The 12,194-nt window shown below is 44.5% G+C and overlaps 1 protein-coding gene across 1 annotated transcript; it reads left to right on the forward strand.

The window, feature by feature from the left end:
- The first annotated feature begins 7,762 nt into the window (after positions 1-7,762).
- On the forward strand, positions 7,763-10,671 carry LOC133457940 (forkhead box C1-A-like). The gene is made up of 2 exons (XM_061737327.1): positions 7,763-8,060; positions 8,526-10,671. The coding sequence occupies exon 2, from the start codon at positions 8,920-8,922 to the stop codon at positions 10,297-10,299; it is 1,380 nt and encodes a 459-aa protein (XP_061593311.1). The 5' UTR covers positions 7,763-8,060; positions 8,526-8,919; the 3' UTR covers positions 10,300-10,671.
- Positions 10,672-12,194: the final 1,523 nt, after the last annotated feature.

Here is a 12,194-nt window from a genome sequence, read left to right on the forward strand (position 1 = left end):
TAGTTAAATAACCATTATTATGTATTACTTAACATGAATTAGCATATTAGTTAATGCATTAATAAACAGTTAATTAATGCCTACTGCTCAGAGTTGATTAATACATTAGTAAGCATTAATAAACGTTACATGATGTAATTATTTATCCTTATGTATGCATTACTTAGTATTAAGTAATACATTAGTTAATACATGAGTAAAACGTTAATAATGTCCCTAGTAATCATTTACTAATGGTGTTTATTTGGAGTGAATATGCATTAAGTAACAGCTACCTAATACATCTACTAATCATTCACTAATGGTGTACATGTTTACTGGATGGGCATTATTAAACAACTATTTAGAGTCTTAAGTAATCATTTCCTAATGGTGCTGTGTATGTTATCAGGTAGCTTACCTGACCTTATGAACGGTAACCTGACATAAACCTTAATAAATGTATAGGAGTGGCTCATAACCATTACTTAACCATTAGTTAAGGCTTGCTGGACCCTTATTGTAAAGTGTAACACATTTATACCTTAGGTAACACATTATTAATGCTTAACTGCCTCATAAGCATTACTTAGCATTACTTAACCATAATTAACCATTAGTAAATACTATTCTGGACCCTTATTGTAAAGTGTAACACATTTACCCCTTAGGTACATAGTATTTACTAATGGTTAATTATGGTTAAGTAATGCTTATGAGGCAGTTAAGCATTAATAATGTGTTACCTAAGGGATAAATGTGTTACACTTTACAATAAGGGTCCATCAAGCCTTTACTAATGGTTAAGTAATGGTTATGAGCCACTCCTATACATTTATTAAGGTTTATGTCAGGTTACCGTTCATAAGGTCAGGTAAGCTACCTGATAACATACACAGCACCATTAGGAAATGATTACTTAAGACTCTAAATAGTTGTTTAATAATGCCCATCCAGTAAACATGTACACCATTAGTGAATGATTAGTAGATGTATTAGGTAGCTGTTACTTAATGCTTATTCACTCCAAATAAACACCATTAGTAAATGATTACTAGGGACATTATTAACGTTTTACTTATGTATTAACTAATGTATTACTTAATACTAAGTAATGCATACATATGGATAAATAATTACATCATGTAACGTTTATTAATGCTTACTAATGTATTAATTAACTCTGAGCAGTAGGCATTAATTAACTGTTTATTAATGCATTAACTAATATGCTAATTCATGTTATGTAATACATAATAATGGTTATTTAACTATTATTAAACTGTTAATTAATGCTTAATAATGCATTAACTAACGTTAATTAAGGGACCCTTATTGTAAAGTGTTACCAGAAATTATTTATGAAGGTTACACTGACTCACCATAGTTGACTCTTCCATAACCCAAAATAATCCAGGTAACGTGGAAAACAGGGTAACATTCAAAACTTTGTACATGCTTAGTCCTCTTTTAAAGTTTAGCACTCGTCTCGTTCATGGCAGCCAAATTGCCGAGTCGGCAAATTGGCTGATTTATGGTTCCGCGTTACACCAACGCAGAGCCTATGGTGTAGGGTACGCGGCTATGCGCACGTACGGTGCGCATAGCCGCGTACCCTACGCCGTACCCTACGGCGTATGCTCTGCGTCCGCAGAACCATAAATCAGTCTTTACAGCCATTCAGCGTTGGCTCACAACCCCGATGCGTTCAGGCCACTTGTAAAGTAAGAATTAGCCTACTTGTCCACACAATGCACATTTTATCGTAATTATAGCTTACAATTTACGATTATATGAACATATCACACAAAACGGGGCCCTCTCATTGGGCCCTATGAGCTTGTGGGCCCCATGGCCGCCGGCCCCTAATCCCCTCTGGCTCCGCTACAGGTAGTGAACATTAGTGAACGTTACCTGCAGAGTCAGCGTGGTCGGAGCGACGTTGCAGCAGTAATTAGCGGACAAGCCAACGCTTCGAGACGAGCCTGCCGAGTGACATGGACGGACTAAAGCCACCGCAAACGCTGCATTTGGACTCAATCTCTTGAAAATGTGGAAGACGTGGAGAGACAAGTTTATACTGTATGTGGATCTGTCACTAACATCCCAGTGAAAGGATAAAAAGAAAAAAGTGAAACTTTTCTGCTACCTCGTCAGCGAGAGTGGCAGAGAACGTTTGGACACGCTTATGGGTGAGACAGCCAAAGATGAATGGAAGTTAAATGAGATCATTAAAAAATGTGATGATCATTGTAACCCCAGCGTTAATGAGACTGTGGAAAGGTTTCGTTTCTTTACAAGAAATGAAGGTGCAAGTGAAAATATTGACAGTTATGTTACAGAACTGAAATTGTTAGCAAAACCATGCAACTTTGTGACTTTGAGAGACTCTCATTAGAGATTAGATTGTTTGTGGGCACAACAACTCAGCCATGAGAGAGAGAAACCACGACGTGTAAAAAAAACATGACACTTGACACGTGTGTACAACTTTGCCGGGCTGCAGAGTTGTCGTGGGAAAATATCAGAGCCATCTCCGGACCGACGGTAGAGGGAGGTGCATGCAATACAAGGAGCATCGCTCCAAAGACAAAGTGAAAATACAGTGTTATGCAAGTTTTTGTGGGAGAAAGCATGAAAGAAGCAAACAGAAATGCCCAGCATACGGTAAACAATGCAAAAAGTGTGGCAAAGAGAACCATTTTGCAGTGAAATGAAGCTCCCATACCCCTGAGGTTCATCTGGATCTGGTTTGTTGTGGTTCCCAAGAACCAGAACCAAGCAATGGTTCAGTTATTCTGCTCCTCACCGGTGGAACAAACTTCCTGTAGACCTGAGGTCTGCTCCAACTGTAGATCCTTTAAATCAGGATAAAAACATTACTGTTTCATTAAATACTTACCTGCTGGATCTACTGCCCTTACTGCCTACCAACTGGTGCTTTTTTTATTATTTTACCTCTTTTCCTATCATTTTATTTCATTTTATTTGTTATTTATGTTTTAATTGTGTCTTGCCGCTTTTAATGTTGATGTAAAGCACTTTGAATTACCTTGTGTTGAATTGTGCTGTATAAATAAACTTGCCTTGACTTGCCTTGAAATGTAGAGCAAGCCCAGAACAAAGGAAGAAGTAACAAGTACACAGTGTAGCACAATACGAGAGTGATGTAGACTTCTCTGTGTTACTGAAGCAGGAGCGAGGGAGGAGACTACAGAGCGAAAGACACTCAGCTCTTTGCTGGAATGCTTTTGGGCAAATAGGTAGTGAAACTCCAAATGGACTGCGGTGCTACTTGCAATGTTATACCAATTCACATGCTCAATCCTGACACTAAACTTGAAGACACAAAGACTGTACTGGTAATGTATAACAAAAGCAAACTGAAACCACTGGGAAAATGCAAAGTGAAATTAAGAAACCCAAGAAACCAAAAACTGTACCAGTTAGAGTTCCCGGTGGTGGATAAGGACTGTACAGTGCCAATAATTTGTAGGAGAGCCAGTGAGGCCATGAAACTGGTAAATTTTCCCCTTTAAGTTTCACTACAATCAAATATTTAAGTCTAAAATAATAGACAGTCATTGTCAATATTGTAATTTGTTTGGAAAATACAATAAAACAATTTTATTTTTAAAAATCAGGATCATGTCCTAGTAATTAAATATATCACTTAATCATCTGCTGTTACCCACCGCATTTACCTTACATCAGTTGAATAAGGGGAGTACCGGTGTCGTGCCAAAAAGTGATTGCCTGCCAGAATCTGATTTCTCCCCTGAAAATGGGTCTTTTTACCTGCCAAAAATTGATTGAAGGCCAAATACAGTTAATGAAAGGTTGTTTCTACCTAAATATGATTTGATCTTATTCTTAAACTTCATAATATAAACACTAGAGCTCACAGGATTGCTTTTAACTCTTTTAAAGGACAATTACAACACAAAATAGGCATTTTCACCTGCCAAAAATTGATTGAAGGCCAAATACAGTTAATGAAAAGTTGTTTCTGCCTAAATATGACTTGATCTCATTCTTGAGCTTCATAATCTGAAGATCTGACGTTTTAGCGCTATCGCTCAACGGGCTGCTGTGTGCGCTCCCGTGGCCAGAAATCAGAAGAGATCAGATTCTGGCAGGCAATCACTTTTTGGCACAACACCGGCACTTATTTTTGTTCCACTTAAAGCACTGGGAACAACCCAACTCCTGAGACAGCAAGAGTATATTTTGATCCATTGGTTACCCGTAAAATTCAGAATCCAATTTAAAATTTTATTACTTGCGTATAAAGCCCAAAACGGCTTAGCTCCGCATTATTTGCAAGACCTGATAGTGCCTTATGTTCCTGGCAGAGCTCTCCGTTCTCAGAGTGCAGGTTTACTCGTAGTTCCTAGAGTATCCAAATGTAGATTTGGAGGGCGGGCGTTCTGCTATCAGGCACCATTACTATGGAACCAACTTCCAATCTGGGTTAAGGAGGCTGGCACCACCTCCACCTTTAAAACTAAACTTAAAACCTTTCTGTTTAGTAAAGCCTATAGTTAGTGTTTAGTAAACCTCTAGCTGGTGTTGGTAAATCTCTAGGTAGTGTAAACTCTAGTGTGTTAGAGTCGCTGGTCCAGGTTTCTTCCCTCCTAAAGGGGAGTTTTGCCTTGCCACTGTTTGGCTTAAGGTTTTTCTCCCACTAGGGGAGTTTCTACCTGCCATTGTTTATGTAATAATTGCTTGGGGGTTTATGTTCATGTTCTGGGTCTCTGGAAAGCGTCTAGAGACAACTTTTGTTGTTTTAGACACTATATAAATAAAATTGAATTGAATTGAATTGAATTGAATTGATACCATGATCAAACCACACATGTCCTACTGCAGAACCAGCTGGGCAACAGCCTAGAAGACAACACTAGAACGAATTGAAATAATAACTGAGGTGGAGACTCCGTCGTGCGTCATTCAGCTCCGCTGGTTCTGGAATCAGGAATCTTCCTGCTGCACCTTCACGGTCTGACCATCAGGGGGCGGAAGCGTGTCGTTCCAGACAGAAACAGAAAGTTTCAGCTGAAACTGACGTTTCTGTCACCGACGTGGATTCTTCCCCCCCAAACAAGAGCTCAGGACCCTGAACGGGTTACCAGACCTGGTCCCGAATGACGTCACACCTGTACCTGCAGCCTGTCCACGTGGTTGTTGCCATGGAGACGGCATCAGTGACCCGTGATGATGCTGCGCTGCTGCGGAGCAGCTGCTGCGGCAGCGGGGGGCGCGCTCCCGCCGCAGCCGCGCGCCTCCGCGGCCGGACCTCACAGGTTTACCCCCCCCCCAGGTTTACCCCCCCACTCCGACTCCTGTGGCCCTGCAGACACATGCAAACCCCCCCCGACCCCCCCCCCCCCCGAAAAAAAAGAAAAGAAAAGAAAAGAAAACACTAAAGTGAGAAGGAAATTCTTTTACATTTTGCCAACTTATTTGGAGCTACTTTATCACCTTTTCTTTCCCTTTTTTACTCTAACTTTAATGTCATTTATCTCCCCCCCCCCCCCCCCCCCCCCACCCACTTTAATGTCATTTATACCCCCCCTCCACCGTCTCAGAGATAAGTTATTGCAGCAGTTTAGACGTTTTATCGTTGCTACAATTTACCTCCAAAAGTTTCTCAATACAGCATAAAAATAATAATTTCCCGTCCTTCTGTGATTTTAACTGTAACCGTCAGCAGTTTGAGCGAGAATTGTTTAGATTTTTTTAATCAAATACATGTGGAATGTTTTTAAAAACAGATGCTCGGTTTTAACTAAAGATGCTTTATTTAGTCTTTGCGTGAAGAGACAACCTTTAATATGTATTTTTTTATCTGTTCAATCTGACACTAAAACCATTTTCACGTGTATCATCTAAATAACGACATGCAAAGAATAAAAAAAATCAGATTTTTTGTTTCCTTTTTCAGACATATTTTAAAGTTGTAAAGCAAAATAAAATAAAGTAAATGTCATCCAAAATAAAAATAAATGAGGAGTTACATACATAGATTTCTTTCTATCTATCTATCTATCTATCTATCTATCTATCTATCTATCTATCTATCTATCTATCTATCTATCTATCTATCTATATATATATATATATATATATATATATATATATATATATATATATATATATATATATATAGATATAGATATAGAGCTGTAGCTGAAGAAAATAATATTTACAACAAATAATAGTCATATATAAGCCTACATAAACTAAGTCTTAAACAAGGTTTTTTTTTAATGCTGAAAGATAATTGTGGGACTTTTGTGTCATTTTTCCTAATTTAGGCTAAAAAGATAATATACTTCTAAAATTATCTCTCTTTATTTAATCCGTCCTTCCCTTTAAATATGCAGGATTGTCCCATGAAGAGGTTTGTTAACATTTGTTGTTTCTAGTCCAAACAGACGCATCAGTCTCCGTTAACACTTTAAACACTTTAAACACTTTAAACACCTCGCAGTGTGGAGACATTTGGAGGATTTCACCCCCAGGACCAGCAGCAGCAGCTCTGCCCCCGCGGAGCCTGTTCTCACCCTGCCGGCCCAAACCATGTTCATTTAACCTTTAATTAGTTTCCCCAGCCCGCCCACCGTGGTGGGGGTCCGGGGGGGGTTCGGGGGGGTTCGGGGGGGTCCGGGGGGGTCGGGGGGGTTCGGGGGAAACTGCGCTCTTTCATCCGCCTGTTTATTCAGCGGCTGCAGCAGCTGACGGCGCTTCTCACGGATACGGGACTGATAGCTGCTCCTTTTGCTCCCGAATCACCAATACGTGTAATTTACCCCCACACCCCACCAAAAAAAAAAAAAAGTTTTAACAAAATTATACTTTAAAAATGCATTTAATTTGTGCAGCAGCTTGTTTTTTCTGTTAAAAGGCCGGTGGTTTATTTTTATTTAGGAGTGTTTCCCTGTGACGCACCGCTCAGACTTATCTCTTAACTCTAATCTAATCATGTCTACCTCGTTCTGCTGCACCTTTCTCTTTTTTAATTGTATATATGTTAATAAGTGCCACATTTGTTTAATTACTGTGCTATTTTTTAAATCTGGGTACAGTGAGCGAAATAACCGGAGTCAAATTGCTTGTCGGGGAATGTTCAAACTTGGCCAATAATTCTGATTCTGATTCTGATTCTTTAAAGAAACGAAATATTAAACCTCACAATATATCCAAGGTCTCATTTTTCCAAAATGTATAAAACTCTATCGAAACCAAAAAGGAGTCAATAATATCACGGTTAAGGTCATTAAATTACATTTTTTTAGGCATTTCGGCACTCCCTTAAAAGCGTTTTAATAACTCCGAGTCTGAAGTTGAAATGAGGGGCAAAGTGTGTGTGTGTGTGTGTGTGTGTGTGTGTGTGTGTGTGTGGTGTGTGTGTGTGTGTGTGTGTGTGTGTGTGTGTGTGTGTGTGTGTGTGTGTGTGTGTGTGTGTGTGTGTGTGTGTGTGTGTGTGTGTGTGTGTGTGTGTGTGTGTTTGGGTAGTAACTTTTATCGCTGTCCTCGTTTCCACAGGTTCATTTCGTTTGTCCCATTGGATGATGGAGCATACACACACACACACACACACACACACACACACACACACACACACACACACACACACACACACACACACACACACACACACACACACTCGGGTTCGGGGTGGAGCAGCTGCGGCGGTCAGAGGGGAGTGAAAAATGTGAGTAGTAAGAGAGAGAGAGAGAGAGAGAGAGAGAGAGAGAGAGAGGGAGAGAGAGAGAAAAAGGCAGAGGAGAAAAGAAAAAAAAGGAAAAGGTTTCTTTAGTGTAGTAGCTCCACCAGCTCCGCCGACATTCCTCTGGTTCCTCTTAATGTTGACTGAAGCAGCAGAGCGCTCTGCTGTCTGCGCTCCCCGGCGGCCCACGGCGGCTTGAGAGAGAGATTATTCCAGAGAGAGAGGAGAGGACTGCGGGAGGAGAAGTGCGGGAGAAGTGTGGGAAAAGTGCGGAGGAGGAATACCGGAGAGTTGCGGGAGCAACGGAGGCACCGGGGCGACTTTGGAGCCACTTTGGAGAGCTTTGGTACGGCAACTTTAACAAAAAAATAAGAAAAAATAAGATGCAAGCTACAAAGAAGAGTGAATCTATAGCCTGAAAAATAACAGGGAAGACACAGAGAAACTAAAGTATTTATAAGGAAGCGATTGGGGGAAAAAAGCTGCTAGGATAGTAAATTATCCTAAACTCAGCCTCTGCAGCTTTACAGTTTAAATGACTTCCCTCAGGTAGACGGTAACTTATTTTAAAAACTCATTCATTCCCAATAACGCCGTTAAGGCTCTGATTGACGGACGTGTCGTAGATAAACCTGTCTTTTATTTACATGCGCTCGTTTGTTCCTCTTTTTCTGCCACTATAGATGTTTTGCGGTTAAATGTGAAGTGTTTGTTTCTGTGTCATGTTACTGTTGTTGTTGTAATGTGAGACAAAAGACAAATTTTCCACTTGTGGACAAAGTAAACTAACTTTTAACTCACTTTTACGCAGCGCGCTTGTTCCACGCGGCGCAGGGAGGAGAGGAGAAGTGCGGGAGGAGAAGTGTTGGAGGAGAAGTTCGGGAGAGCTGCGGGAGAAGTGTTGGAGGAGAAGTTCGGGAGAGCTGCGGGAGAAGTGCGGGAGGAGAAGTGCGGGAGGAGAAGTGCGGGAGAGCCGCGGGAGGAATACCGGAGGAGCTGCCGGAGCACCGGAGCCGCTTTGGAAAGCTTTTACGCAGCGCGCAGTGCTGTCTCAACTGCGGCTTGAAAAGAGAGACTTCCAGGCGGCTCCGAGAGGGAGAGGACTGCGGGAGAGAAGTGCGGGAGAGCTGCGGGAGAGCTGCGGGAGAGCTGCCGGAGGCACCGGAGCCGCTTTGGAGAGCGTTTACGCTGCGTAAAAGCGCAGAATGCAGGCGCGCTACTCCGTCTCCAGCCCCCCCAGCTCCCTGGGAGTCGTGCCGTACATCAGCAGCGAGCAGAGCTACTACCGCGCCGGCGGGGGGGGCTACGCCGGCCTGCCGGCGCCCATGAGCATGTACTCCCACCCCCCCCACGAGCAGCCGTACCCGGCCGGCGTGGCCCGCGCCTTCCACCACGGCCCGTACGCGCACCAGCACCAGCACCAGCACCACCAGGCCAAGGACCTGGTGAAGCCGCCCTACTCCTACATCGCCCTGATCACCATGGCCATCCAGAACTCCGCGGAGAAGAAGATCACCCTGAACGGCATCTACCAGTTCATCATGGAGCGCTTCCCGTTCTACCGGGACAACAAGCAGGGCTGGCAGAACTCCATCCGGCACAACCTCTCCCTCAACGAGTGCTTCGTCAAGGTCCCGCGGGACGACAAGAAGCCCGGGAAGGGCAGCTACTGGACCCTGGACCCGGACTCCTACAACATGTTCGAGAACGGCAGCTTCCTGCGCCGCCGCAGGCGCTTCAAGAAGAAGGACGTGGTGCGGGAGAAGGAGGAGGAGGACCGGGGCCGGCGCGGGGGGAAGGACCCGTGCGGGGCCCCGGAGCCGGTGTCGGGGCCCGGGGGCCCGGGCCCGGGGCCGCTGCGGCTCCAGGACATTAAGACGGAGAGCGGGGGCTCCACGCCCCCCCAGGCCGAGTCCCCCGCGCTGGGGGCCGCGGCCAAGACGGAGAGCCCGTCCGGCTCCAGCGGCGCGTCCTCGGGGAGCCCCGTCCCGTCCTCCCGCGCCCTGGGCCTGGAGCCCCCGCAGGGCTTCACTGTGGACAACATCATGACCTCGCTGCGGGGGGGGTCCCCGCAGGCCGAGCTGCTCTCCCCGTCCCGGACAGGCCTCAGCTACTCCCCCCCCGGGGGCCCCGGGGGCCCCGCGGGCCCCGCCGCGTACGGGAACAACCAGGGCGCCACGTACCACTGCAACATGCAGGCCATGAGCGTGTACGCGGGGGAGCGCGGGCCCGGGGGGGTCGAGGAGCCGCTGCCCGACTACTGCATCACCGCGGCCGCGGGGCCGAACCTGCAGGGCCCCGGGGGCCCCGCCGCGGGCCCCGCCGCGGGCCCCGCCGGGGGGGGCCAGGACCAGGCCCGCCTGGTTCCGTCCTGGTACGCGGACCTGGGCCACCTCAGCCCCGGATACCCGTCCGCGCAGCAGCAGAACTTCCACTCGGTGCGGGAGATGATGTTCGAGTCCCAGCAGCGGCTCGGGCTCAACGGCTCCCCGGCAGGAGGAACCAGCAGCTGCCAGATGTTTCCGTCCGGCCAGCCGCTCTACCGAACCCCCGGGGCCTTCGTTTATGACTGCAGCAAGTTCTGAGAGAGAGAGAGGCCTTTTTTCAGATAAATAATATATATTTCCCCGTATTTTTGTGCCTTTTTTCTGCTTTTCTCCCTCCGAATTCACGGACACGAGGTTTAAGGGAATTTTTGACATTTTTTTATTCTTTCTGAGAGCTGTGTAACACCAAAAACACGTAAGTTGCCTTCACCTCTCACTTTGAGGATTGTTTTATGACCAGACTGTAAATTATAGCCTAATATAGTAATTTATTTTGTAGGAAAAGGGAGTGGATGTTGAGGACCAAACTTTTTAAGCCAGTTTTCTTATTGTTGCTGCAGTTTTTGTAAAGATGTGCGGGGGGAGGAGGGAGAGGAGGGGGAATTGTAGACTATACTGACCTTATTTTATTCATGCTGTTGTTAATCGTTTGAATCTTGAAGGCATTACAATTTGTTTTTGTTGAATAAAGTGCCGTCTATTTGATTTTTAAGCTGAGTGATTTATTAGAAACGAGCGTGAAGAGTCAGAGGCCGCTGTTTAAAAAGGTTTAAATTCCTTTAGTTCAAATTTATAACGTGCTTAATTCGGGATAAATCCCCAGAAAAATGGTGTCCTCTTAAAAAATGAGTATTTCTTTTGGAGCAAACTGAGCCCCGGGAGAGGGATCGTCCTCAGGAGGTTTTTATTCAGGAAAAACTTGGCTGTTGCGCTGAAACTTTTGACCCAGAATCACCTCCAGATCCAACTCAAAGAGGTGAAACAGAGTTTCTTTCTTTCCTCTGTGTTTTATTTGATGCACATTCGGGTCGTGCTGTGCTCAGCTGCAGCTGCAGCTGCACTTCTGCAGGTTTTCCGTGTGTTTTGCTCGCGCGTAAAAGGCCTCGCTGTCAGCGGCCAGCGCGTCCTGAGACGGGACAGGCTTCCGTTTGTGACTGAACCCAGGGCTGGGGTGGGAGGGGGGGTCTGGGGGGGTTTGGGGGAGAAGGGGGGTCTGTAGAGACCGGTTTTGCGGCAGGTCTGGACCCTGAAAGGTCCCCGCTGACGCACGCGCCGCGACGCGCTGATGGAAATCAAACCCGACGGCGGGATTTAAACTCCGTCTGCTTTGCATCTCCAGAAAAGAACCAGCAGCCGCGGCGGCTGATTGAAATATCACTGCTGGCAGATGTTTATTTATTTCACTGCTTCCTTGATCACGTGGGAACCCCCCCCCCCCCACCCCGCCTTAAAAATAAGTATCCAGGCTCTGACCTTCTCTCCCTTTCCCTTTCTATCAATACATATCGCGCATGTGCAGTTTTAGATACGATAATTCAAATATTTTATACTATTATTTATACAATTATGAGGAAAAATAAACTAAATTATATAATATTTGAACCCACTCTTGTTTAGCGTGTGAAATAATGATATAATACTTTATTGTCACTATTCATAAAAGCTGCATCACATTTCCAGTGCAAGACAAGAAATATAAATAATATAAAAATGTTAAGGTTGCATTTTTAAATAGTCAAATCAAGACCTGAGATCCTATAATTAAACATATTTACACATGTGGTGGAATATTGCACAGATAGGCCGGGGAAATTAGTATTGCAGGGTAAAAACAGTAATTGCACAGACAAACAATATTAATAATGGAGTTTTTTTCTTGCCACTTGGTTTAAGGTTTTTCTCCCACTAGGGGAGTTTTTACCTGCCATTATTTATGTAATAATTAGTCGGGGGTTCATGTTCTGGTTCTGGAAAGATGTTAGAGACAACTTTTGTTGTATTAGACGCTATAAATAAAATTGAATTGAATTAAATTGAATTGAATTGAATTGAGCTGATCTTATATTTGCAACAGCTGTCTGGCGGAGTGAAAGCTGCTGTCACTTAGGTGTTTATGGATGTGCAGAAGTGTGTAGAAGAGTGTATAAGTGTGT

This window comes from Cololabis saira, chromosome 13 (assembly GCF_033807715.1).
Source record: "Cololabis saira isolate AMF1-May2022 chromosome 13, fColSai1.1, whole genome shotgun sequence".
In the NCBI taxonomy this organism is placed as follows: Eukaryota; Metazoa; Chordata; class Actinopteri; order Beloniformes; family Belonidae; genus Cololabis; species Cololabis saira.